This window comes from Eulemur rufifrons, chromosome 27, assembly GCF_041146395.1.
Source record: "Eulemur rufifrons isolate Redbay chromosome 27, OSU_ERuf_1, whole genome shotgun sequence".
Classification (NCBI taxonomy): Eukaryota; Metazoa; Chordata; class Mammalia; order Primates; family Lemuridae; genus Eulemur; species Eulemur rufifrons.
In genome coordinates this window covers 26,457,304-26,480,104 of record NC_091009.1, presented here as the reverse complement: position 1 = coordinate 26,480,104, position 22,801 = coordinate 26,457,304, and the positions used below count along the sequence as shown (strand labels likewise).

At 53.9% G+C, this 22,801-nt stretch overlaps 1 protein-coding gene across 1 annotated transcript in view; it reads right to left on the bottom strand.

The window, feature by feature from the left end:
* Positions 1 to 2,503: 2,503 nt before the first annotated feature.
* Positions 2,504 to 22,801, bottom strand: part of PLXNA2 (plexin A2) — a 205,435-nt gene continuing 185,137 nt past the window's right edge. The window contains exons 21-32 of the mRNA XM_069459575.1: positions 21,778 to 21,920; positions 20,823 to 21,091; positions 18,582 to 18,648; positions 18,185 to 18,331; positions 17,370 to 17,529; positions 16,868 to 16,971; positions 13,080 to 13,179; positions 11,971 to 12,161; positions 10,426 to 10,595; positions 7,713 to 7,925; positions 6,593 to 6,743; positions 2,504 to 5,894 (exon numbers count right to left, since the gene is read on the bottom strand). Of these exons, the coding sequence (XP_069315676.1) occupies positions 5,799 to 5,894; positions 6,593 to 6,743; positions 7,713 to 7,925; positions 10,426 to 10,595; positions 11,971 to 12,161; positions 13,080 to 13,179; positions 16,868 to 16,971; positions 17,370 to 17,529; positions 18,185 to 18,331; positions 18,582 to 18,648; positions 20,823 to 21,091; positions 21,778 to 21,920 (1,811 nt within the window). The 3' untranslated portion in view covers positions 2,504 to 5,798. The remainder of the gene's footprint in view (positions 5,895 to 6,592; positions 6,744 to 7,712; positions 7,926 to 10,425; positions 10,596 to 11,970; positions 12,162 to 13,079; positions 13,180 to 16,867; positions 16,972 to 17,369; positions 17,530 to 18,184; positions 18,332 to 18,581; positions 18,649 to 20,822; positions 21,092 to 21,777; positions 21,921 to 22,801) is intronic.

Here is a 22,801-nt window from a genome sequence, read left to right as displayed (position 1 = left end):
AGTCCTGCGATCAGTTCCCCACCTCTAAGCCTCATTGCAGGATTGTGAAGTTTCTCCTGCCTCTGACCCCAAGTCAGCCCAACTGCTTTCCTCCCTGAGGCAGGGGCTTCTCTCTTGTCACTGGCCTGGGCCAGGTCTAGAAGCACATGCTATCTGGCATCTTTCCCTTGATGCGCCTTTAATCAGTCCAGTGAAAATAAAAGAGAAGCAGCAATAGAAACCCTTCCCAATGCATGGCTGTAACATTGCCTTTTCAGAATCCTTATGATTCTCACCACACTGAAACATCGACGAGGATGAGGATCATGCCTTCCTCATTTATTGTTTTATCCCCCAGCTCTTACCGCAGTGCCAGGCCATGCTTAATGCATGCTCCGTACGAATGAATGCATGTCCTTCTCAGGAAGGGCTGGGAGTGGATCTCCTGGTTCTTCTGAGACTCACTTCACCCCTGGGAAGGGTCCTCAACCTGCAGAGTCTACAAGGGCAGCCTCCAGTGGAGGACAGCTGTATTCTGGGGTCTTGTAGCTAGGGGGCAGTGTTCACCTGCTGGTATAAGCTGGAACAGCGTGTGTGTGTGTGTGTGTGTGTGTGTGTGTGTGTGTGTGTGACCGGACATTAATATGCTCTAGTTTCAGAGAGAATTCTAGAACCTCCTCAAAACAACTTAGCTCATTTGTCCGTGAGTACCTTTCTTAAATATGCCCATGAAATGTTATTCTGTGCGTATGTTGCTGAACAAATTTGTTTGAAGGCTTAAGGTTTTTTTTTTTTTTATTCAGTAAACTTTATTTATATATAACAACAGTACAAATTGTGTTCTTGGCTTGCAAAATAGGCGTGTTTCATATTTACAATAGGTACACAGGAATATATTAGAATAACCAAAAAACCCCGTTTTATTGGAACATTTTAAATACTTAATTTTCTTACAGTTTTTATTCCACAACACTTGTAAAAACAACAAAACCAGACAACCATCATTGTATTTTCTTAAAAATATATATAATACAGATTCCAGTGTGTCAAGAAGAGTGGGTTTGAGTAGGAGAAATTGGGGGGAAAGGCAGGTGGGCTCAAGCCCCTAGTCTCACGGTATAAAGATCTTGTCCCCTCTTCCCTACACACTCAAGAACGTCTGCTCTGTTTGCTGGGGACCATGTTCCATTACGCCCTCCACCTTTGACGCCAGGGTGGAGGGCAAACAAAGTCAAGGTGAGGTTTGTGGCTGAAATCCAGAAGGTGCCCCCTCCTTCCTTGGGGCTGGGGCAGGAGGGAGCAGGCTGCCCTGCAGCAGAAAGGAGACAGCACGGTCCGAAGGGAGGGCTTCCCTGTGGTGAGGAGGATGAGATGTGGGTGTCCACGAAAGGCTGAGGACCCTCCAGTTTGCTTACTGGGCTAAGGCTCTGTCTGACAAGCCGCGGTGACTCTCAGGACTTGCCCTGGTACTGCTTAGAAATACCAAGAGTGCAACTTTATCCTTCATTTGCAGGGATCACTGAGCCCCAGGTGCTAAAACTTCATACTTTGGGGACACTGGGAGAAGAAGGAGACAGGGAAGGGAGACTGCGTTGTGGAAAGGATGCCAGCATTTCCTCAAAGCAGGTTCCTGAGACGAGGCATCAGAGGGCCCTGAACTTCATCTCCTAAGGGCCTCACGGGACCTGTTCCCACGGCCCTGTGTCCACCAGACCACTTGGCATTTTCTCACCCACGGAGCCCCATGGAGCCCCATGGAGCCCCACTGAGGCTCAATTCTTTCCCGTCCGTGTCCAGGCCCCAGGAGTTGCTGGCATGCCACAGTGTGGCTGGCAATAATCAGCCTCCCCACAGCAGCTGCTGGCTCAGTATTCACCGGCAGGCAGCAGGTTAACGGGGGCAGGTGTGGCTGCTGGGATGCACCTGGAGATTCATCAGCCAGAGGCTTCTAAATGTTCCCTGTTTGCTCCGCCCAGACCAGTTCTCGTCTAGCGCACGCACCCCTTGCTTCTGCTCCTCGCTCAGCAGGGCCAGGGCTCTTACTGCTATTTCTTGTCCTCATTTGGTGGAATTGAAGGAAGGTCGGGAGCTCAAGCAGCAGGCGAAGAGTCTCCAGAAGGGACGGCGGCGGGAGACTGGAGCGGCTCTCTCTGCTGGGGGAACGTCCCCAGGAGAAGGTAAGGCAGCTGGGTTGGTCCACTTCCCTGGCGGGACCTCCTTCCCTACAAAACTGGTGTCCTCTGCCGGGAGGGGAGGAGAAGTGAGCCTGCGAAGTTGGTGGCAGGAACCGGCAGCCTAAAGAATATAAATTAGCTAGAAGGATCTTCTTGGTCTTTGCCATTGCTGTTTTCCCCATACCTAGAGCAGTGCCTGGCAGACAGTTGCTGCCCAAGAAGATTCCCAATGAATGAATGCAGGAAATTGTTCCCTCCTCCAGGGAGCAGAACAGCTGATCCAGCTTCTAATGCCTGCGCTCTGCAAGGAGGGAGCTCTCGGCCAGTGGGGGATGGGAGATGGTTTGGAGAGCCGCGTGGTGGAGAGAGGTAGGACGGCAGACACAGAGACACCCAACCCCACGCAGAGGGCTGGAGGCAGCAGCGGAGTCCAGCTGTAGGGACTTGCTCTCCATCTTGTCTGTCAGCAACCTCTGTCTTGCCAAGCACCCTCTGGGGTCCTTGTCCTTTTCCAGAGCATTGTCACTCGTGCAGATTCATGAAACAAAAGCAAAGCAGGGTAGACTTTGGAGAGAGACTTCTCTCTCTGCCTCCCCACAAGATGGATAGCTTCTTGTGGGGAGGGGCTGTGGCTTTAATCCTTCTTCCTTACACAAGGTCAAAATATCCTCAAATTGGATAACGGGGAGAAGACACACTCCCTCTCCTCCCCATCCATTCCACAGGGTGTGGACTCTCCATTGGTTCTGGGTGGCCAAAGCCAAGAGGTGTGGAAGAGGGACAGGTGGGAAGCTGGAGAGGGGGCCGGGCTCTGCGACATTTCACCCTCATGGCCTGGCTTGAGTCCAGCTGAGTTTTCCTTTTTCTTAATTCCTTCCTTAAGGCTGCCCCTGTGCCACTTCCTTTGCCAGCCCAAGTTCCCCAACTCTCATGGAATCCTGAGAAAGGTGGCCAGCCCACTCACAGCCGGCTTGGGCGCTTCCCTCTTCGCCCCTCAATTGGCCGTCCCCCGTCCTTCTCCACGCTCTCCACAAACCTTCCAGGAAGCGCCAGGGGCAGTGAAGGATCATCAAAAGTAGCCGCTGGGAGATGCCAGGCAGATGCAGAGCAGAGGGCTGGTGCAGGCGCTGCGGAGATGTGTGACTTCCTTTTACTTGCAGGTGGAGGGAAGCCCAGACGCCGGTCTGAGCAGCAGGGTGATGAGAAAACCTTCACTCAGACAGAGCTCAGGAGTGAAATGGGGTGGGCTGGAATTTTTCACAGTAGCACAAAGTCTCCTGCTCACGTTCTTCTCGCCCATATTTCCTCTCCTTTCATCTCCATAAATGATGGGCTCTGCACCGATAAGCTTTGGGTGCGATGCAGAGCGAACACTTTGGCTCCGTGCGGAAGGCCAGTCATTAGTATTTCTTTCAGGCTATTAATAGGACCCGAGAAACTTTAACAGAAGTGGATTATCAGAAGAAAGTGGCCTTGGCATGGCTGGTTGTGAATTATAATGAAAACAGCAAGTTTCCTGAGTATTTTGCTGAATGCTTTTCTATTCCCATTTGTCAGCTGCATTCAGGCAGGAAACTGGAGCTGAGGAGACCAGGCGACGTCTGCTGTGTGGTTAGACAGTGATCCAAAGCCACACGCCAAGGATGGGAGCCAGCCCTCGCGCTCCCGCCCCCAGCCCTTTCCTGGGAATCGCATGTGGTCAGCAGAGCCTTTGGAAGTCGGATTTGCTTGGAGGTAAAGCCGGGCACAGATGAGCTGGGGCCTAGAGTTAATTACAGAGGAAATGACCCTGGTCCAGAGTCTCTTGGGGAAGCTGGTCCAGCTTCCCATCATGACAGCCTGGGATTCCCGACCCCTTGAAAAGTGGGACGGGGAGGTGACTCTTCTCCTGCCTCCTCCACTCCCTCTCCTTTGTCTTTCTCTTTCCTGCTACCCCAACTCCTATGCTGCTTGCACAGAAGATGGAGCTGGCTGCTTGGATCTGTGCCAGTACGGGTGGCCTGGACACTCTCATGGCTGTCACCATGGTCCTGATGCCGACAGAGCGCTTTGCCTCCTGGTGACTCCCACTGGTTTCTATGGGGCCTCTGGACCTAGGCGTGGGGCTTTGGTCTCTTTGTCGGGGGACTATTCTCAGGAGAGTTGGCCATCCATGGGTTTAGGTGTCATTAGCAGACAGAGAGCGAGCAGGAAAGGGGCGCAGTGAGAAACCGTCCTCTTGTCGTTCCAACCCACAAGTCCAGGAGAGGCGGACAGCGAGGCAGAAGGCGGCCGTGTAGACGCGCCACAGTCACTGCTACTGGGGAAGTGCTTAGGCCCAGACGGTCAGGAGCTTCCATATATGGGCGAAGGGTTGTCTCCCCTCTCCAGGCACGACAGAATGAAAGAAAGAAAGCATAATAATAAATACTGCAGCTTCTTTAACCTATGCTCTTCAAGTATTGCTTGTTGTAAACAGTGTTTGATTTTTGTTTTCTTTGTCATTGCCAGAAACCACTGGACGATTGGAGTGGAATGCAAAGCCAAACACCCTGTTCCCAGATCAGCTCCCAAAGGGAACCTCCTGGAGGCCCGGCCTCCACACCTCCGCACCACTTCTCCAGGAGGCCTCGTCTATGACAAGAACTGATGTGGGACACAGCTGCCCAGTGTCCCCAGGGAGGCCAGGTATGTGGTCTGGGAGAGGCCCACCTCACCCCGCTTCTGAGAGTAACTTTAGGGAAACCAAAAGGAAAAGTACCAAAGACCAGCTCCTCCTCTGTTGAGGTTTGAGATTAAATAAAGCAAACAAAACGCAGTAGCGAAAAGCATCGGTGCTACCTAGGTATGTGTCTCCTCTCAAGATGTGAGAACATACAGGTGTGAGGTGTGTAAAGCTCAGTTTCCGGTCAGCCAGGTGGAGCCGCGCGACGGCTTTGCAGTCGGGAAAGTTTTGCGGTTCTGCTCTTCCGGCTGCGGCATAGATCAGGTTTTACTGGCCTCGATTTTTGCGAAGAGTTTGGTGTGAACTTGTGCTCGTTCTTCTTCTCCTCTTCTTTCTCCCTCCCTCTCTCTCTCTCTTTAATGTCAAGGAAAAGGAGATAATCATTTTCCCTCTAACTTCCCTCAGCACCTCTTGGTAGGCTTTTTCTGGCATTTGGAAACAGGAGTTGAACGAGGAAGGAGGCAGGGGCAGGGAAAGAAGGCGGGCAGACCGAAATCAGAACTAAACAAAAGTTGGACGGGATTAACAGGGCGGCTTTTTGTTTTATTTCTGTTTTTTTTTTTTTTCTTTTTCTTAAAAAAAATTAAATAAAGTTCTCATTATTTTCCCAATATACATCAAATGAGTTTCATGCAAAGCAGCAGTCACAGAGGCAGGGCCGGTGCGTGGCGCGTGCCTCTCGGCCTGAAGAGCCACCTCCTCCTGGCCTGGCTCCCTGCTGGCTCTCGCCGAGGATGGGTGACACCGACGGGCTCTCCCGGCAGGAACTGGCTGTGACGAAACTTGGCTGGCGATGGGAGAGGGGCCCTCCCCTCTCCCAAGTTTGGGGTCTCAGGGAGCAGCAAGCTCTAGGGCCTCATCCCCTTCACTTGTCCTTGCTTCCGAGGCTCCCCGTGTGGCTGCTTGGATGGGTCCCTCCACCCAGAAACGCGAGGCTGCTCTCAGCTCTCGATGGACATGGCGTTAATGAGCTGCTCTACCTTGTATGCCAGCCGCTGTCGCCGGGCCTGCTCGTCCTGCTCTAGGGCCCCGATGAGCTGCGGAACAAAAACAAAGGTGGGGAAGACGTCATTTCCCGGAGTCCTTCCCCACTCACCCTTCTGTCTACCTTTCCTTCTGCCTTAATGAATGCAACCTTAAATAACTGAGATGATTAATTAAATGAATATACACACATACATATACACACGTGTACATGTATGTATGTATCTTAAGTGTTTAAAGCAATACCTGGCACATAGGAAGTGCTATGCAAGTGTTAACCATCGCTACCACTGTTCCTACTTTCTGGTGCCATGCTAATACGTCACTTGCGAATTTTCCCGAAGCTGCCCCAGTCAACCTCTATTAGCGTTGAGGCCACCTGTCTATCTGACACGTGACTGACAGGATCTACCCGAGGGCAAAGAATAGTTTGATGCATTATTTAAGAAAAAAATGAAATCCGTCGTACAACACTTTGAACTGAAAAACAATTAAATTATTAAAAGTGTTATTTATGGGGTGCACAGTGAGTGAAAGACAATGAAATGTACAAGAAAAGGTTCAATGACTCAGGAGAGGTTGGGCTGCCTTATAAAGGAATGCTAATGATTTCTGAGCTCATGGGCTTTTGACTCCACAAATGTGTTTTCTGAATTACTGTCTATTGTTATTTAAGGACTGAGTCAGGCTTCCTGTTTCGCTGCCTTGCTCTCGGCATGTGGTTTCCGGTCCTCCCAGGGCCCCACCTCACCTCCTCGCTGTACTTGCTGACGTAGGAGTAGATCTCATTGAGGGCGCTCAGCATGTTGAACTCCACGGCGTGCAGGCGGGACTGCTCCGCGAGGTAGGCGTTCATGTCCTGGTCACTGATGGCCGGCAGCTTGGCGATGTCTGCGTAGTATCTGCCGGGGACAGGACAGCTGCCTTGATAGGGGGGACTCAGCAAACATCTGCCTGCACCTACGGTGGCCCCACGGCCCTTGAGAGCACCAGGCGTCCCCAGTTGCTCCTGCCTCCCTCGTTCTCTTCTGACGTGGCTTCCTCTGACCTCTTGCTTCAAGCTGAGGTTGAGACCTGAGGCCAGAGTTTCTTTAGGAGATCCCGTCTAGCTAAGAGCCTCTGACTGCTGTGCCCAGCGGAGTGGTTACAAGCCCAGAGTCTGACCGCAGTTCTTGTGTTCAAATCCCAGCTCTGCTACCTGCTAGCTGTGTGACATCGGGCAAGTTATTTAGCCTCTCTGTGCTGCAGTTTCCTTATCAGTAAAATGTGAATTATAATCATACGTGCTTTACAACTCTGTTGAACATTTTAATGAGATGATACATACAAAATCTTTTTTTTTTTTTTTTTTTTGTAAGACAGGATCTTGCTCTGTGTCTCCTGGGCTAGAGTGCAGTGGTGTCATCGGAGCTCACTGCAACATCAGACTCCTGGGCTCAGTGATCCTCCCAAGTAGCTGGGACTACAGGTATGTGCCACCACACCTGGCTGATTTTTCTATTTTTAGTAGAGATAGGCTCTCCTCCCTCTTGCTTGGGCTGGTCTCAAACTCCCAGCCTCAAGCAATCCTCCAGAGTGCTAGGATCACAGGCATGAGCCACCGTGCCTGGCTGATGCATACAAAATCTTTATCATAGTGCTGGTTGCTTAGCGTGTGCTATGTATGGTAATTAGGATGACAGTCATCTGACTTCCAAGGGCACAAAGCCACCCATTGTCCTCACAACAGGGAGTGGGGGCAAGGAAGAAGGAGGGGAGCATGAGGTCCTGAAGACACCAAACACGGTCTGAGTCCTCAGTCCGTGATGCCTGCAGGGCGGGGGATGGGCAGGGAGACAGGGACACTGGCCTGGCTTCAGGGTGCTACTGACCTCTCCACCCAGCTCTTGTAGCTGGGGATGTCCTTGGCGTAGAGCAGCTTGTTGGAGGGGGAGTCCTTGCCCAGCCGGTGCTCTGACGTTGAGCAAGAGTCCATGAATGTCTGGGCCACCACGGAGAGGCAGGCGTCTGTGATGCTGCCCTTGTGGATGTCAAATACAAACTGGGGGTTCTTGATCACGTTCACCCAGAAGCGCAGAGGGAGGCTGTGGGGAAAGTCAGAGCAGACTCGAGAAGGCACGAGGCAGTATATTCCTCCCCTCACCCCTGAACATGAAACTGTCTCCCCGAAGGGGCAAGGGAATTACATTGCAGAAAAGGGGTCCAGCCAATGTAACCTGAGCTGTTCCTGACCTGGGAGAAAAGCAGAGCACAGTGTCCCCTAACGGGGCACTGCCCCATCTCTAGCAAGCGAGCGGTGGGCGTGGGTGCATTCTGTTCCCTGGCAGTCTTTTCTAAAGGCCTCCATGCCCCCAGGGAACCCAAGTACAGGGGACAGCACACTTTCTCAGGGCCTCACACAAAGCCACTAGGCTCCCGGAGTCCCTCCACAGTGCCCGTGGCCATTGTGCAGAAAGATGCAGCCGGCAGCCCTGGGCGCCGCCTCCAAGCAGGCACAAAGAGTGCCACCTGCGCTCCCTGCCCAGCCCCGCGGCAGAGGCCACTTCCCAGGGCTGGCCCGCCCGGCTGGGCAGAGGAGCGGGCTCCCCTGGGGGAAGTTCTTTCAGGACTCTCCCCGGGGCGTTCTTGTCTCTGGGCAGGCGCAGAGGGGAGAGGAGGAGCCCATTGTTGGTATCCGGGAAATGACTTGCTGCCAGGCTTTTCCCACCCCGAGAGGGACTGGTCAGTAGTTAGGAGACTTCCTCCTGCAACCGGGGAATTTGTAAGCAGAGGAGAATGCGAGAATGCGTTTCTCCGCTCCTGAGGCCATGAGGCGGATAAGCCCGATTACTCTCCTTCAAAACCGGAACAGCTGCTGTTCTCACTCCTTTTCCAGCTTTGCCTTTTCTCCCAGCTGCCTCCTGGGCCTTAACTCTTTTGCCTCCTCTGTGGAGCCAGCTCTGCCCCCCTGGCTGGCCCTTCCAGCCTCAGATGATGGTTCCTGCTCCCCGCTCACCCCTCCTTTCCCCTTCCTCATCTTCTCGACTCCCATGCACCCCGAGCGTTCCCAAGTGTCGCAGGTCTTAGGGAAGATCCGCTTTGCCCACCCCGAGTCCTGCCACTAGGATTCCTGCCTGTCCTCCGAAGTGCACCGGGATCCATCGCTCGTTCTCCTGCAACCTGGGAGGAGCTGCCTCAGCTGAGCTGACCCATCTCTTGTGCCCCCCTCTTCCTCTGGCAGCTTTGGGGAGCTTCTCATAGTCTTTCCTTAGACATTTGCTCTTTGAGGTCTGGACAAGCAAACTCTCTCCCCACCCAATGCCAGCGAAGTGCATTTCCATCACTGGGGTCTGGCCAGCACAAAGAAGGCGCACAGATGGGATTAACCCAGAACTTTCTCTTGATTTCCCCAAAATTGCCCACTCCCGGAGCTGGGCTGGGCATCCTCCAAAGCAAAGGAGACAGCGCGACCCCGCCCCTGGGGGTGCAGATGGAGGGCCGGGCCTGGCACGGTGCACTGTGGGCACCTCACCCCGGGCCACCCCAGCCTCTCCATCTCACTCCACTGCGATCAAAGCTGCAGACACAGGAGGGCTCAGTGACCACAGCCCTGAGGACTATACGGGGCTGGCCTTTTCCAAAGTGTTTTGTTGGTTGCTAGGACTTTTGATTCCTAAATAACAGCCTGTGCCCATCTGTGCCGGCTCTGTTTTCTGAGGAGACCGCTGACTCCAGACAGCTGTGTGGGCTGCCTGCCCAACCCAAATGCCTGGACCTCCCTCTCCCTTCTCTGAGCTCTTTCCCAAAGGAAGCCTTCTGACTTCGGCTCTTGGCCAGGCCCCATCTGACCTGAAAGCCAGTCTTTAGCTTGGTCTGCGGTCCAGGTTCAAAACCCCGGAGGGAAAAGCCTCATGCCAGGGGCCTGAGGGAGTTGCTTCTCCCATTGCTGGTCAGGATGGGGAGGTGACTTTATGGAGGAGGGTCACGCCTGTGGGACATTCTGCCTGCTGCTTCCTGAAAGCTACGGCGCTGGGGTAATCACTTGGCCTTAAGAGATCAAGTTTGCAGTGAAATCCCCCCAGTCAGTGGGCTCAAGCCTGCAGCAGCCGCGAGCTCCCTCCCCAGGGCTGGCCAGCCTTACCAGGGGCTAAGTTTAATTCAGGGCTTCCCCATCTCAGGAAGTGCCTTGGATTCTGCCCCACTCAGAACGCCCCGCAATGCCTGGCTCTGAAGCTCTGCTGCAGGTTTCAAATGCAGCTCTTTGCCTAGGCTCCCCCAGCTCTCCTCTCCCGGGAACCAGAGGTCTCAGAGTCAGGGGAGGAGGCTCTTCCTGGGGAATGGGCACAGCCTGAAAGGGCAGAGCTCAAGCATGCATCCTGGTGCCAGGCCTCATGCCAGGCAGGCCCCACTTGGCGCAGGCAGCGTGTGGTCCACGTGGGCTCTGCAGAGCATATGTGCGCTATTTGTTCTAGGAGCCTCGGATCTCCAAGCCCCAGCTGAGAACAGGCTGCCCTCCCATCTCCCAGGGTCTCCGGCGGATCCCCGGCCCCCACAGTTCCAGGCCTCTCCAGGCTACATCTCCCGCTGAGCTCCCCTAGGGCTTACCAGTTGCTTTTCCAGGTGTGCCGCACATCTGTGTCGTGGATGCTGTGCCTGTCTGCCTGCTCATCCAGGAAATCAAACATGTACTTGATGGCCAGGGGGAGAGCGCTGCCCCGGTGCACAGTGCTGAACAAGGTCTCAAACAAGTCGTCCACGAACTTCTGCAGGGTGCCCTGGGAAAGCGGGCGGGGGAGAGTGAGACAGGGCGGGGGATGCAGGCAGCAGCAGACGGGCATCCCAGATGGTGCCTTGGACCCATCCTGCCTTGGAAATCTGTCTGGGACGCGGGGCTGTGTGAGCGGTGTGGCGGGGGTGGGGAAGAGCACTGTTGGTAAGTCGGGTGGTGGGAGAAACGGAGTGGACTGCGGCTCCTGGGGAAGAAGCTCTCCTCCAACCTGCAGCCATGTGCCAATTCCTGCCCGTGTCCACGCCAGGTGGCTGTGGACTCTGGGTCTGCGACAGGAAGACAGGAAGGGCTTTGAGTGCAGGCTTCTCATGGGTGAATGGGAGCACACAGGCCGGTAGGCCAGTCCGGAGAGGGTGTCCGAGGAACAGGCTGGAAGACCAGGGGCCTCCTGGCAGGAGCATGGCAGGACCATGGAGGGTCTGATAGGGAGGCGTGAAGAGCCTTAAGATACTAGTGTCCTGGCACAAGTGGTGTCTGGAGTGCGGGCTGCAGGTGAAGGGTCTAGAAGAACCCCCAGACACAGCCCCGGCCCATGGGGCCTTGGAAAGTCTCTGGGGAAGGGACAAGACTGGGCCCAGGTCCCACACTTTACAGGCTCATGTCACACTCTAAGGGTCAATAAAACCTCCAGCCTTTTCTGCTGTCTCTTTGTGGGTCTCTTCTTGGTTTGCTGAGCATATTAGAAAAAGTTAAAGTGGACACTTCTTGCACCACTTCTGGGAGCAAGTGTGAGAGCTGTAAGTTGGATGCCCCTGTGTTAGAGTTCCAGCAGCAAGGACATAGGGTTAGTGGGGGAGACATCTGAAATCCAGCCTGGCCTGAAGATACAGGCCCTATGATTTCTGTACTTACAGCCATATTTTGTTCTCTGTTAGGAAGGCTAGAAGATGTTGCCTCACTTCCACCAACATTTGGGGCCAGGTGGACGGGATGGGATGGGGAAGAGGGAGCCTTCCCTGGGATTACCGGCAGGACCAGGCCTTTCTGCCTTCCTTCCCATTGTGGCCAAAGGTGGGAAGAAAATGCAATGATGGTGCAGGCTGGATCTCTGTCCAGCTGACACCAGCAGGAAACCCTGATATCCCCCTAAGGGTTAAGGGGCCCAGAGGAGAGAGCCCCTCCTCTGAAGCAGATCCCGTAGTCTCAAGTAGTGGCAGAAGGTAACGATATGTTTGCTATTTTTGCCAAAGCATGGAGAGTAGCAGTGGCCTGATCCCCCGGAAGCCCTGCCCAGGGACCTGGACTACAGTTCATCTGCATGGGTCCCCCTGAAGGACACACTCCAGTCCTCCCTGTGTCGAGGTGGGGCGGGACATACCCCTCTGAAGAGCCCTCCCTGGCGTGGGCAGAGCAGAATTTACCTTGGTGGCCAGTAGCCGGGTCAGATAGATCTCGGACACCATCTTGCTGCCCCGGTCACCCTCCTTCTGGTCACCGTGGTCGTGGTTCTTCACCAGATGCCACACCTTGACCCCACTCTCGAGGTCTGGGGTGATCATGGGCGCCCGGGAGCGCAGGCTGTCGGGGCTGCCCGTGTACCTGAAGGAGGAGTCTGGGAGAGGACGGTGGGGGGCTGTGAGCAGCCAGCTTGCAGAGCCCTTCCAGAGTCCCTGCCGCCCCTGCATCCACTCAATGCACTCATTTCGGGTGGAAGGGGACTCTGGGGACCTCAAATTTGGTGGATTATTTTAGGGATCCTTGGCTGGCATGAGGACAGAGGAGCCTGAAGTCTTTTTTAAAAAAGGATTTGGAAATTCTGTGAGCTGGAGAGACTCTTGGGAATTTGGGAGTTCCCTCTCCTCTGATGCTCCCAGCCATGAATAATTAGTAAGTAAAATGACAATGGGACACTTTTCAATGGTGCTTTAATAAAAACCTGGATGCTAAAGTGCTGTAAGTTTTAATGTTCCTCTTGTCCCTTCTTTCTTGGGGCCTAGGATATGGAGTATCCGAAACCCTTTCCAGAGCTGCTGGGTTCAGTCCTCTGGTGCCCTGCAGCTGGGAAGCTTAGTGCACCTAAGAAACCAGTGAGAATAGAGTCAGAGAGAGTGAAATGCCATAACCTCATTGCCAGAGGGCACAGGGGCCCCAGCACCCCACAGAGGCAGAAGACTGATTTATTGTCTAAACTGGGACACATCTGAGAGTAAAAGAGGGCACTATTAATAATGCGGCCAGGACAATAGCCATAAACTGGGACTGGAATATATGAACCCCCACGTAGGTGCCAATCAAAGGATATCAAAGGAAGGCCCCTGGTGCCACCTGCTCCCACAGCTGTGGACACACAGGCTGCTCTGGGAATGACTGGACCAGGGAGGAAGGGAAACAAACGAGCAAGAGCCACTGAATGGAGGCCAGGCCAGGCCACAGCATGCGCTCCCTGCTGTTAGAAGGGGTTGTGAGCAGGCCCTGGGAGGCCCCGGATGATACCACTCCGAGCAGCTCAGACTGCCTTGCTGGTCCTTACCGTATCTGCTGATGGACGTCCGGGAGATGCTGGCAGAGGCAGGGATGTTGTAGGAAGATGTCTGTTTGGGGACCAGAGCCACCACTGACCTGTCTGACACCTGAGAAAGGTACAAAAAGTACACAGTATGGGTGAATGGAGGTATCTTGGGAAGTCGGAAATAGTCAAGTACTTCCAGAGGGTTATAGAATAGGCGTGGGGTAGAGAGCAAGGAGTTCAAGAACACTAGAAATAAACATTACTATGTTTTTTTGAGTTTTTATTGGGCTAGACCTGTACTGCCCAATATGGTAGCTCAATATGGCTATTGAGGACTTGAAATGTAGCCAGTCCAAACTGAAATGAACACTAAGTATCTGAACTGAACTGTACTATAAATGTACAATATATACTTGATTTTAATGACTTAGTATAAATAAAAGAATATAAGCTATCTTAGTCATTTTTATATTTATTACAAGTGAAATGATAATTATTCTATATTGATTGCATTACATAAAATATATTGTTAACATTAATTAATCTGTTTATTTTTACTTTTTAAATGGCTAGTAAAAATTTTTAAATGACACATGTGGCTTGCATTGTCTTTCTACTGGACAGCACTGGACTCGATGGGCTGTGAGTTACATACAATTATTCCCATTTTACAGATGAAGAAATGGAAGCATAAGAGACGCTAAGTGACATCTTCAAGGTCACACAATTAATACATTGGTAGAGCCGGTATTTGTAGCAGGTAGGTCTGGCAGGCTCCAGAGCACATGTTCTTCTCATTAGATATCCTAATTTGGGATTTTATTTCAAGTCACACTGGTCCAAAGACCATTCACCCTTTTGGCTCTGATTTCTTTCCAGCCTGCATCCTATAATGCCTGAGCCACTTTGAAGAGTTTCGCCAAAGGAGCAGCTACCCTTGGGGCATCGGAGAAAAAGATGGTCTCTCGTCCCATCCCCTGCGAGGGTGCCCAGGCTCAGCACCCAGCCTGTAGGGAGAGGGCTGATAAATGAGGAGCCATATTGAAGACATTTGGGGCCATTTTGATTTAAGATTACCCTCCATCCAATAAAAACAGAGAATCCCCAGAATTGTGGCGATCCAATTAAACCCCTAACGCAGAGGGAATAAAACAGCTATAATAATGTTATGGGCCATAAAACATTCCTATTAAACCATTTTTTATTTTAACAATTTTTATGAACTTTATAAGTTTGATTTATAGCTGCACCAGTCATAAAACCATCTTTCTGGGTCTTAAATTGTCAGTCCTTCTCTCCCACCAAAAAAGAATTAAATGTTGGGAAGTCAAACTATAAATGAACATTAGTGCTAACGAGATTCCCTGATAGCAGGTTTTAGTGGTGGTGTTTAATTTTACCCTCCCTATAAATCTGCAGGAGCCCGGGAAGTTTTTTAATATCTCTTTGTTAATTAAGATTATGCAGATTTTCTTCAGTAGGGGCTCCAAGGACCTTTGACTCCGGGGAGGGTAACAAGAGGGCAAGGCTTCCTCTTGATGGTACAAAGCCCCCTGTGCCTGGAAGAGGCTGAAGCTCTTACTTCCCAGCTGGAGCAGCTTCCTGGACGAGTCAGCAGTTTGCACCATCAGCACCAGGACTGGGAGGGGGGAACGTTCTACCTCTGTCTTTCAGGAATTCTCCTTGCAGCTGACAGCCCAGAAATGATACTCTGAACGCTTGGCAGGGGCAAGGGTTTACACTCTCAGGGAGAACAGACTACGTTATTGTTCATGGTTTCTTATCACCCAAAAGAAGATTCCCAAGGTGACTCAAATGCCCACAGTTCAACTCAATTCCAAGTCTAGTCACTAAACCTCTCATCCTTGGTTTTTCTCTCTCTTAACCAACAGGCAGCACAAGTCTGTGGTCAGGGTGCCTGGCTGGGCCTGACCTTGGCTTTGTCACTTACCAGCTACATGACTTCACCCCTCTGTGCCTCAGTTGTCAAGTGGGATAATAATCGTGTCTAGGTTTAAAGGAGTTAAGACACATGACGGCTGAGAGCAGCGGCTGGCGCCCAGTGAGCACTCAGTAAGTGCCTGTATGAGCGTTGCCATTACGAACACCATCACCATCACGTCTCCCAAAGGGAGAAAGACTCCCTGCTGTCCCCTGTCACTCAGGGCTACGTGTGGGAAGTGCCTTGCACTCAGTAAAAGCTCAGTAAATATTTGAGGAATGGGTGCATACATGAATGATAAATGACATCAGGGAATTGAAAGTGCTTTGTATGATGAGCACCATGAGAACAGAATATTCCATTCTTCTGACTGGGAGCCACAGGACGGCCAGCCCGGTAGCGAGCATTAGGGCAGCAGAGACAGAAGAAGAAAGGCCCTGCCCCTGCCCTTTTGAAGCCTATAATTTGGGAGCATAATGCTGTTCTCTTTTGCTCTTCCTCATATAGCTCTACTAGTTCATTACAATTGTTCTACTGGGTGCATTAAGCACCACGTGAAGTAGTGGTGGTGGGGGTGGTGGGGGTGTGTGTACAGAATTCACAGGTGTGACTGCAGCTACCTGTGTTAAGGACACAGCCCCGGTGCCTCACACCTTTACAAGTCAGGGTTGTTACGTCCATTTTACAGATGAGGAGTCCAAGGTTCAAAGAGATTAAAGTTGTACCACTCATGAGTGGGGAAGTGGGGGTTTAAATACAGCTTCCAAAGCCTTTTCTCTTCCTGATACACCACACCCACGTCATCTGGGACAGGGGGGCCAGGCAGGGTGTCAGCACGGGGGACACAGGCCAGTGAGGGTGACGGGGCCTGAAGAAGAGCATTTTGGGGGATCCCGGTGCCCCCAGCTTCCTCTGTGCCCCTGGAGGCTCCCGGCCCGCTGCAGGGCCTCCCAGCGGCCTGGCGGTTGGCAGCTCGGTGCTTGAGAGCCCAGCCTGCCAGCCCCCTGCACGCCTCCCTTTCCGAGGCAGGGATGGGGAGGCCATTATTAATCAGACAGTCCCATGGGTCTTGCAGCCTGAGGCGCTTCCTCTGGTTGGTTTAATTTCCCTTGGTGTCTCTCATTTCCAGTTTCTATTTTAGTATTTTTCCCGAATCTCAACCTGTCTACCTGTGCTTAATCTTACAGAGAACCCCCGCTGTGAGTGGTTACCGTGGGAGGGAAGGGGAGGCGACAGGGGGTACCTCCTCCATCGAGGGTTCTTTTGCTGGGGTTTTCTGACTGCTCACTCGGTGCGTCTGCCAGTGTGCGGAACCCTTCCCCGGCTGCATCTAATCTACGCCGCACAGCCGCGTGGGGCCGGGTCCACGATGGGCCCCATTTCATCGATGAGAAGAAAGACAGCTTAAGCGATAATAATTTTTCCAAGGACTCTAGCTACTAAGTGGCAGAACAGAAGACACGCAGACGATTCTAACCAATTCGCCGCTGCACGGCAAGTCAGAAGCGTGAGCTGCCTTAGCGACATGCCGAAGAGCGAACGCGACGGCACCTAACGGTGTATGAACACGTGGAGGACTTTGCACTGTGCAGTTTTTTCTGCAGAGCTAGAGATACACAGGATAGAGATGCCTAGGTCTCACCCGGACCCTTAACTCCATTTCTGAGGGTGGAATCTGGACAGCCATCATTTTTCACAAATTCTCCCAGTTACCCCAGTGGGCAGCCATGCCTGAGAACCACTGCTGGAGGCTTGGCGGGGAGCAGGAAGAGGAGAGAGGAAAACCCCTTTCAGGCTTTCCAGGCCTTAGACGAGGCTTGGAGGGAAGGAACATTCAACAAGGCAGGCAGAGAGGCCACGCCCTCACCTGATAATGCATCAGCGTGTTGAGCCGCTTCCAGTCACCCTCGATCTTGGTGGTGATGTCCTCGTCTTGCAGCACGACCCTGGCGATCCGGCCTTGGCGCCACTCTGGGTGGAGGGGGTGGGGGCAGGTGGCAGCGTGAGTGTTGGGGTGGCTGTGAGCCAGGGTCCCACAGCCGCGCCCCCTCTAGGGACCTGGCCACCTTGGCTCCCCCAGGCTGGTGCCACTGATAGAGCTTAGAGACATCTCGGGCTCCATGGGGTCTGGGCAGCAGGCCAGGGGGAGACGTGGGGGCCTCCCCAGTGACAGCCACACCTGAGCAGGCGGTGCCCTGAGGAGGAAGCATTTCTCATGGCCCTCGCCTGGCCAGGGCCCAGTCACGCCCCCAGGAGGGGCCAGGTGCACAGCAGGACTCCCCTCGCCCCACCCCTCCCGCGACCTGAACGCTGCCCAGGAAGCGGCCTGCGCCCCCCTCGCCCTCGCACCCCGAGGCCAGGCTGCCTACCCAAGTCCATGTCAACCGCCCTGGGCCGCTGGGAGTAGGGCACGTTCTTATACACGGCGTCGAGGATCTTCTCCTTGACCTGTGTGATGGTGTCACAGTTCAACACCTTCACCGGGATTTCTGGGCTGTTCTCGTTGTCAGGGTTGACACAGTTCAGGATCTGCAAGTGGGGGACAGAGGGTGAGCAGGACAGGTGCTGAAGGAGCAGTTTGAGGAAGAGGGTCGGGGTCTCGGAATCTTCTTTTTCCAAGGTTCACCCTCCTTATAGAAGAAATAGAGACGCTTCTCTGGTCTGTGCCTCTGTTTCCCTTATCTTCCTGCAGTCTGCCAAGTGAGAAGCTGAGTCATTGTGTCCACCTCCTCTTCCTCAGAGAACCAGGACTCTACTTTCTAGCTCCTGGATGGCTTCCGGGAGACATGAAGCACCCCAGGGGTCTAGAGATGGTTCTAGATATATCAAGTGCCAGCCCCACCCCTCCCCAAAGCCTCCTTATTAGGAATCCACATCTCACATCTTTCCCATAATGCTGTTAATAATGACCTCACACCTAATGATGGGTGACCTTTTTTCTCCCCCAATATTGTCTAGGGTAAACTGAGGCATAGAGGGCTCTCAGGGCTCACCAGATGAGATAAGGGAGGGGCAGCCCAGGTGTGGCCTTGCCCTTGGTACACTCGGGATAGCCTTTGGGCTCACCCCAGACCATTCCCCGGCCTCTGTATTGGCCCCCCAGACTGCCTTTGAGGTCAGCAGGTAGGATGTGCGTCAGAAGCAGAGGATGCACCACTGTCCCCCGGGCTTCTGGCCTCCTCACCAGGGTCTTGTACTCGATCTGCTGCCGGATGAGCTTGTCTTCACTCAGGGAGTAGCGGGCCTCGCCCGTGATGGCGTCGATGGGGCCCTTCTCCATCTGCTGCTTGATGGCGCAGTACAGCATGAAGAGCGGCTCCCCCGCACACTCCTGCGGGCACAGGCAGGGAGGGAAGTGTGGGCACCGGCCTGCGTGGGCTTGCTCATTCTCCCCTTCCTCTCGCGGAGCCGGGGCAGTGGGCAGAGGGGCTTCCCAGGCCCGCTTTGCTTTGGAGCACCCAGGCCAGGTGGGTTCCTATTCCCGAGGGATGGGGTCCCCACGCAGCCCCGATGGCCAGGATCAGAAGAGCAGCCACCACCTTGCTCTGGACTCTGGGTCCCCAGCTCATGGCCTTTCTCACCTTCAGGAACTTGTGCAGGAGGAAGGCAAACCAGTTGGTCAGCATCTTCTCAGCCACAGACTCCGTCCTGGGGAAGAGGGAGGGATGAGGGCATTCCCTTACGGAGGGGTCTCGGTGGTGGGGCCTGGGCTTGTTGTGTGGCTGTGGCCCAGGAGTGTAACAGAGCATGAGCAAGCACAGGACACCTGGGTCCTAGCCCAGCTCCACCAGGAACTGCCAGTGTGACCTTGGGGCCATGGGCAGCTTCTTTCTGGGCCTCAATTTCCTTGAGCCTGGACTGGAAGGGTAGGACCTTCGAGCCCTGATGTCTACACTACTCTGAGCTGCTTGGCTGGATCTGGGACAGGGGCTACTGCTGGGTAGCCCCTGGGACAGGCATTGGGTGCCCATCGTTCAGGGCTATAAAGGACCCATTCTCCTGACCTTTTCTGGACTTAGAGTGATAAACAGTGACTTTTCCTGTCCCTCTGGGATTTCTTACATGCCTGAACACTCAGCTTTGCATATCTGGAAGGTACCTGGTATCTTCCCGTCCACACACTCAGAGGCAGGCTGCGTTGAGTTCAAATCCTGACTCTGCCCTGTACTGGCTGTGTGACCTTGGGCAAATCATTTAACCTCTCTGGATTCAGTTTGCCCCTCTCCAAAAGGAGACAACAGTAATAACATCCACCCCGCACAGTTGTGGTCAGGGTTGAATGAGTTAATATTTGCAAAGTGCTAAGAAAAGTGCCTGGTGCCTGCTACGCACTCCATAAGTATTAGCTGTCATTACTGAGGACAGGTGGGGTCCCGAATCCCGGCCCCTCAGGTGGAGAGCAGCGCTGGAGTGTTTAGCCAACAGGGCATCTGCTTGTGCAAGCACCTCCCCTCCCTCCCCTCCCCCACCCCAGAGCTACAGATCTGGGGATTTGGGAAAAGAACAAAGCCGCTGTGACAGACTCTCTCCGGAGGGGCATTTTAACTCCCTGCACGTGGTGTAAATTATACCCTCTGGTTGCAGTAAATCCCAGGCATTTGCCAGGACTGCTCAGCAATCTGGGCCTGGGAGAGAGTGACAAAGGCAGAAAAAATTGTAGCTTTCTCCCCTGGCTCCTCCCAGCACCCTCTCCCTGCATTGTGCCTGAGATTAGCTCTAATTTAAATACAACAGTTCTTAATGAGAGTTTCTAATGCTCAGATTGGCAGGATAGGGGCTCCACATCATAAAACAAAGCCATTCTTCCTCCCTCCTCACCCCACGTGGGGCCTGGAAGCCTGAGACCTGGCTAGGAGAAGGCTAAAAGGAGGGGTGGTGAGCGGAGGTGGAGGATTCCAACCCCTGTGGCCCAGAGGAGCTCCAGAACTGTCCTCGGCTCCCTGCGGCCTCTAGAGGGGATAGGCTCGAGGGATGCCAAGGTCTCCAACCTTCTCTCTTGCCAGGAAAATGGCAATGGCGTTGTGTAGCGGAGACTGGTGACTCAGATCTGGGAAGCTGAGCACAGAAAGGGCAGGCCACACCAAATCTCTAGCCCAGCACCATTCACTAGAACCTTCTGCGATAACAGAAATGTTCTCTATCTGTGCTGCTTAATATGGTGGCCCCTAGCTGCATGTGGTGGCCGAGCCCTTGGAATGTGGCTGGCGTGATGTAGGAGCTGATTTTTACCTTCTATTTAATTAGCAGCAGCTACTGTGGCCTGTGGCTGCTATGTTGGACAGTGTGGCTCTGGAGGCATGGAGAAGGAAGACTGAGATGGGGGCTATTTTTTTTTTTTTTTTTTCCATTTTGTCTAAGAGAAAACTAAACAGCAGAGAGGTTACAGCACCGGCCCCAAATCACAGAGCCTGCAGGTGGCAGGGCTGGAGCTCCAACTGAGATCTAAGCCGAGGCCTCAGACCCTGCAGTGTCCCAGGCTGGGGGAACATCAGATTCTGCCCTGGGGACACAGAGGACGCTGCTCTGCACAGATGTCATTTCTGGAGAACAGGCCCTCTCCTGCCGCTCAGACGCCTGTCACCCGCCCCACGCCCCGCCCATGCCCCGCCCATGCCCCACGCCCCGCCCACTCCCCCGCCCACACCCCACGCCCCGCCCACGCCCTGCCACCCACCCCACGCCCTACCCATGCCCTGCCCACACCCACACCCTGCCACCCACCCCACGCCCTACCCATGCCCTGCCCACGCCACCCACCCCACGCCCTGCCCACGCCCTGCCACCCACCCCACGCCCCGCCCATGCCCTGCCGTCAGTCAGACCTCCGGAGGAGCAGCTTGGGGTGGTTCTTGTTCTCCAGATTCTTGTCGATGAGGTCGGAGAGGAGCTGCTTGAGGACGTCGGTGGCGTACTCCAGGCGGCCCTGCAGGCCGGTCATGATGAGCGAAGCCACGTTGCCCCGGTCGCGCATGGAGAAACTGCGCTGCATCTCCAGCGTGCGGATGAAGGTGAGCAGGAACACCTTGTTGTTGATGAGCTGCGCAAAGAGCTTCAGGGCCTTCTCCACGTGCTGCTGCCCATTTCCCTGCACCTGGGGTGGGCGCGGCGGGGGTGACACCCTCAGAGGACAGGCTTCTGGGGCCCTACCCTAGGGTCTCACTGGGGCCTTACAGTGACACCCGTGACAGACCCAGTCCGCGAGGCCTGTACCACTTCCACCCTCTGCCACCCACCAGCGATGGGGGGAATGGCTGGGCTCTGAGGTCTGCAGTCTGCTCTGACCTCCCGCTGGGCTGGGAGGGCCGGGCTCCGTGAGGCGCCCTCAGAGGGGACACGGCCTGATTTTCCCAAGGATAGGACAAGAGATACCGCGTGGGACTCCTCCAGTTTACTAGCCTCCCCTTAATCCCCTCTGTCCTGACTTATTATCTTTAGGAAAACAAACCAACAAATGAACAAACAAACCTCACAGAATCCTATGTCTTCCTTTAAGCCACCTTAAATCCATTTTAGAGTGAGGCAGGATCTTAGTTAATTAATTCGGTCGTCAATGAAAAAATGACGAACGATGAGCCTCACCCTGGAGTCATCCCCAAGAGCCCGGGTGCCCCCCTTGGCCGTGACCTTCCTGATAGCTCTGCACTGTGATGCTGGTAGGAACTATGGGCCTCACCTCAGCCTGACCCTACTCAGTGCTGCTGGGTCCCCTCTGCATTTCCTAGGACACCCCGGCCCTGCGTCCCTGCAGGCTGGTTGGGCCAGGGAGGCAGGTGTTACCTCCAGCTCCCGCAGGACCGGGTGGTCCTCGATGCCCGGGAACAGCACTCGCATAGTATAGGTACGGTAGTCCAGGTAGGGGATTCCTGAGCGGTCCAGGTCGCTGGTCAGCTCGTTGATATCTGTTTGGAGCTCAGCAAAAGCTGGAAGAGTGAGCAGAGAGGGGAGGCTCAGCGGGGAAGCCCAGTCGGGGAGGGGAAAGAGGAAGTTTGTGAAGGAGGAGGGAGGACCTGGGGTGCAGAGACAGTGAGGACTCCAGGGGTGTGTCCCCAGTGGTGGGAGATACTCTTAGCCTGCCTTTCTTAGGTGGTGGGGAAATGCATGGTTTTCATATTATTTTCTCCTGCGTGCTTATCTATAATTTTGAATTTTCCTTCTATGTAGTACGAGTGCAGTTAAAACAAAGAAAAAGGATGGCTGGGCACAGTGGCTCACACGCCTCTGATCCCAGCACGTCAGGAGGCTGAGGCGGGAGGATCGTTTGAGCCCAGGAGTCTGAGGCTGCAGTGAGCTCTGACTGCACCTCTGTGCTCCAGCCTGGGTGACAGAGTGAGACCCCATCTCTAAAAAACAAAAGTAAATACACAAAGAAAAAGGAAGAACACCACAAGTGGGCTATTCGGCAAAGATCCTGGAGGCATTTGGGAGACAGTGGCGGAGGCGTTCAGTGCAAAACCCTGGGAAGCTCTGGCCATCTGACGCTCCGTGGAGAGCAGAGAGGAGAGTTGACGGGGAAGGGCTTCGAGGTCTCACCTTGGTGGCAGGCCTGTCTCTCTGGCAACCTCCTCTCCCAGACCCACCAGCCCTGGAGCCAGAAGGAGCCTGGGCCCAACCTTTCTTTCCTGTTTCCCAGCCCAGCTCTTTCCTCTCATCCAGCAGAGGCTTGTTTCTGATCTTGACGTTTGCAGTAAAATGAGAAATGTTTTGATTTCTAATTGAGATGTTTACCCAGAGAGCCCGCCAGGTCCTCAGCCTGAGAGGACGCCAGGTACACCCGTCACCTCGAGGCTGTGGTTGCGTGGGA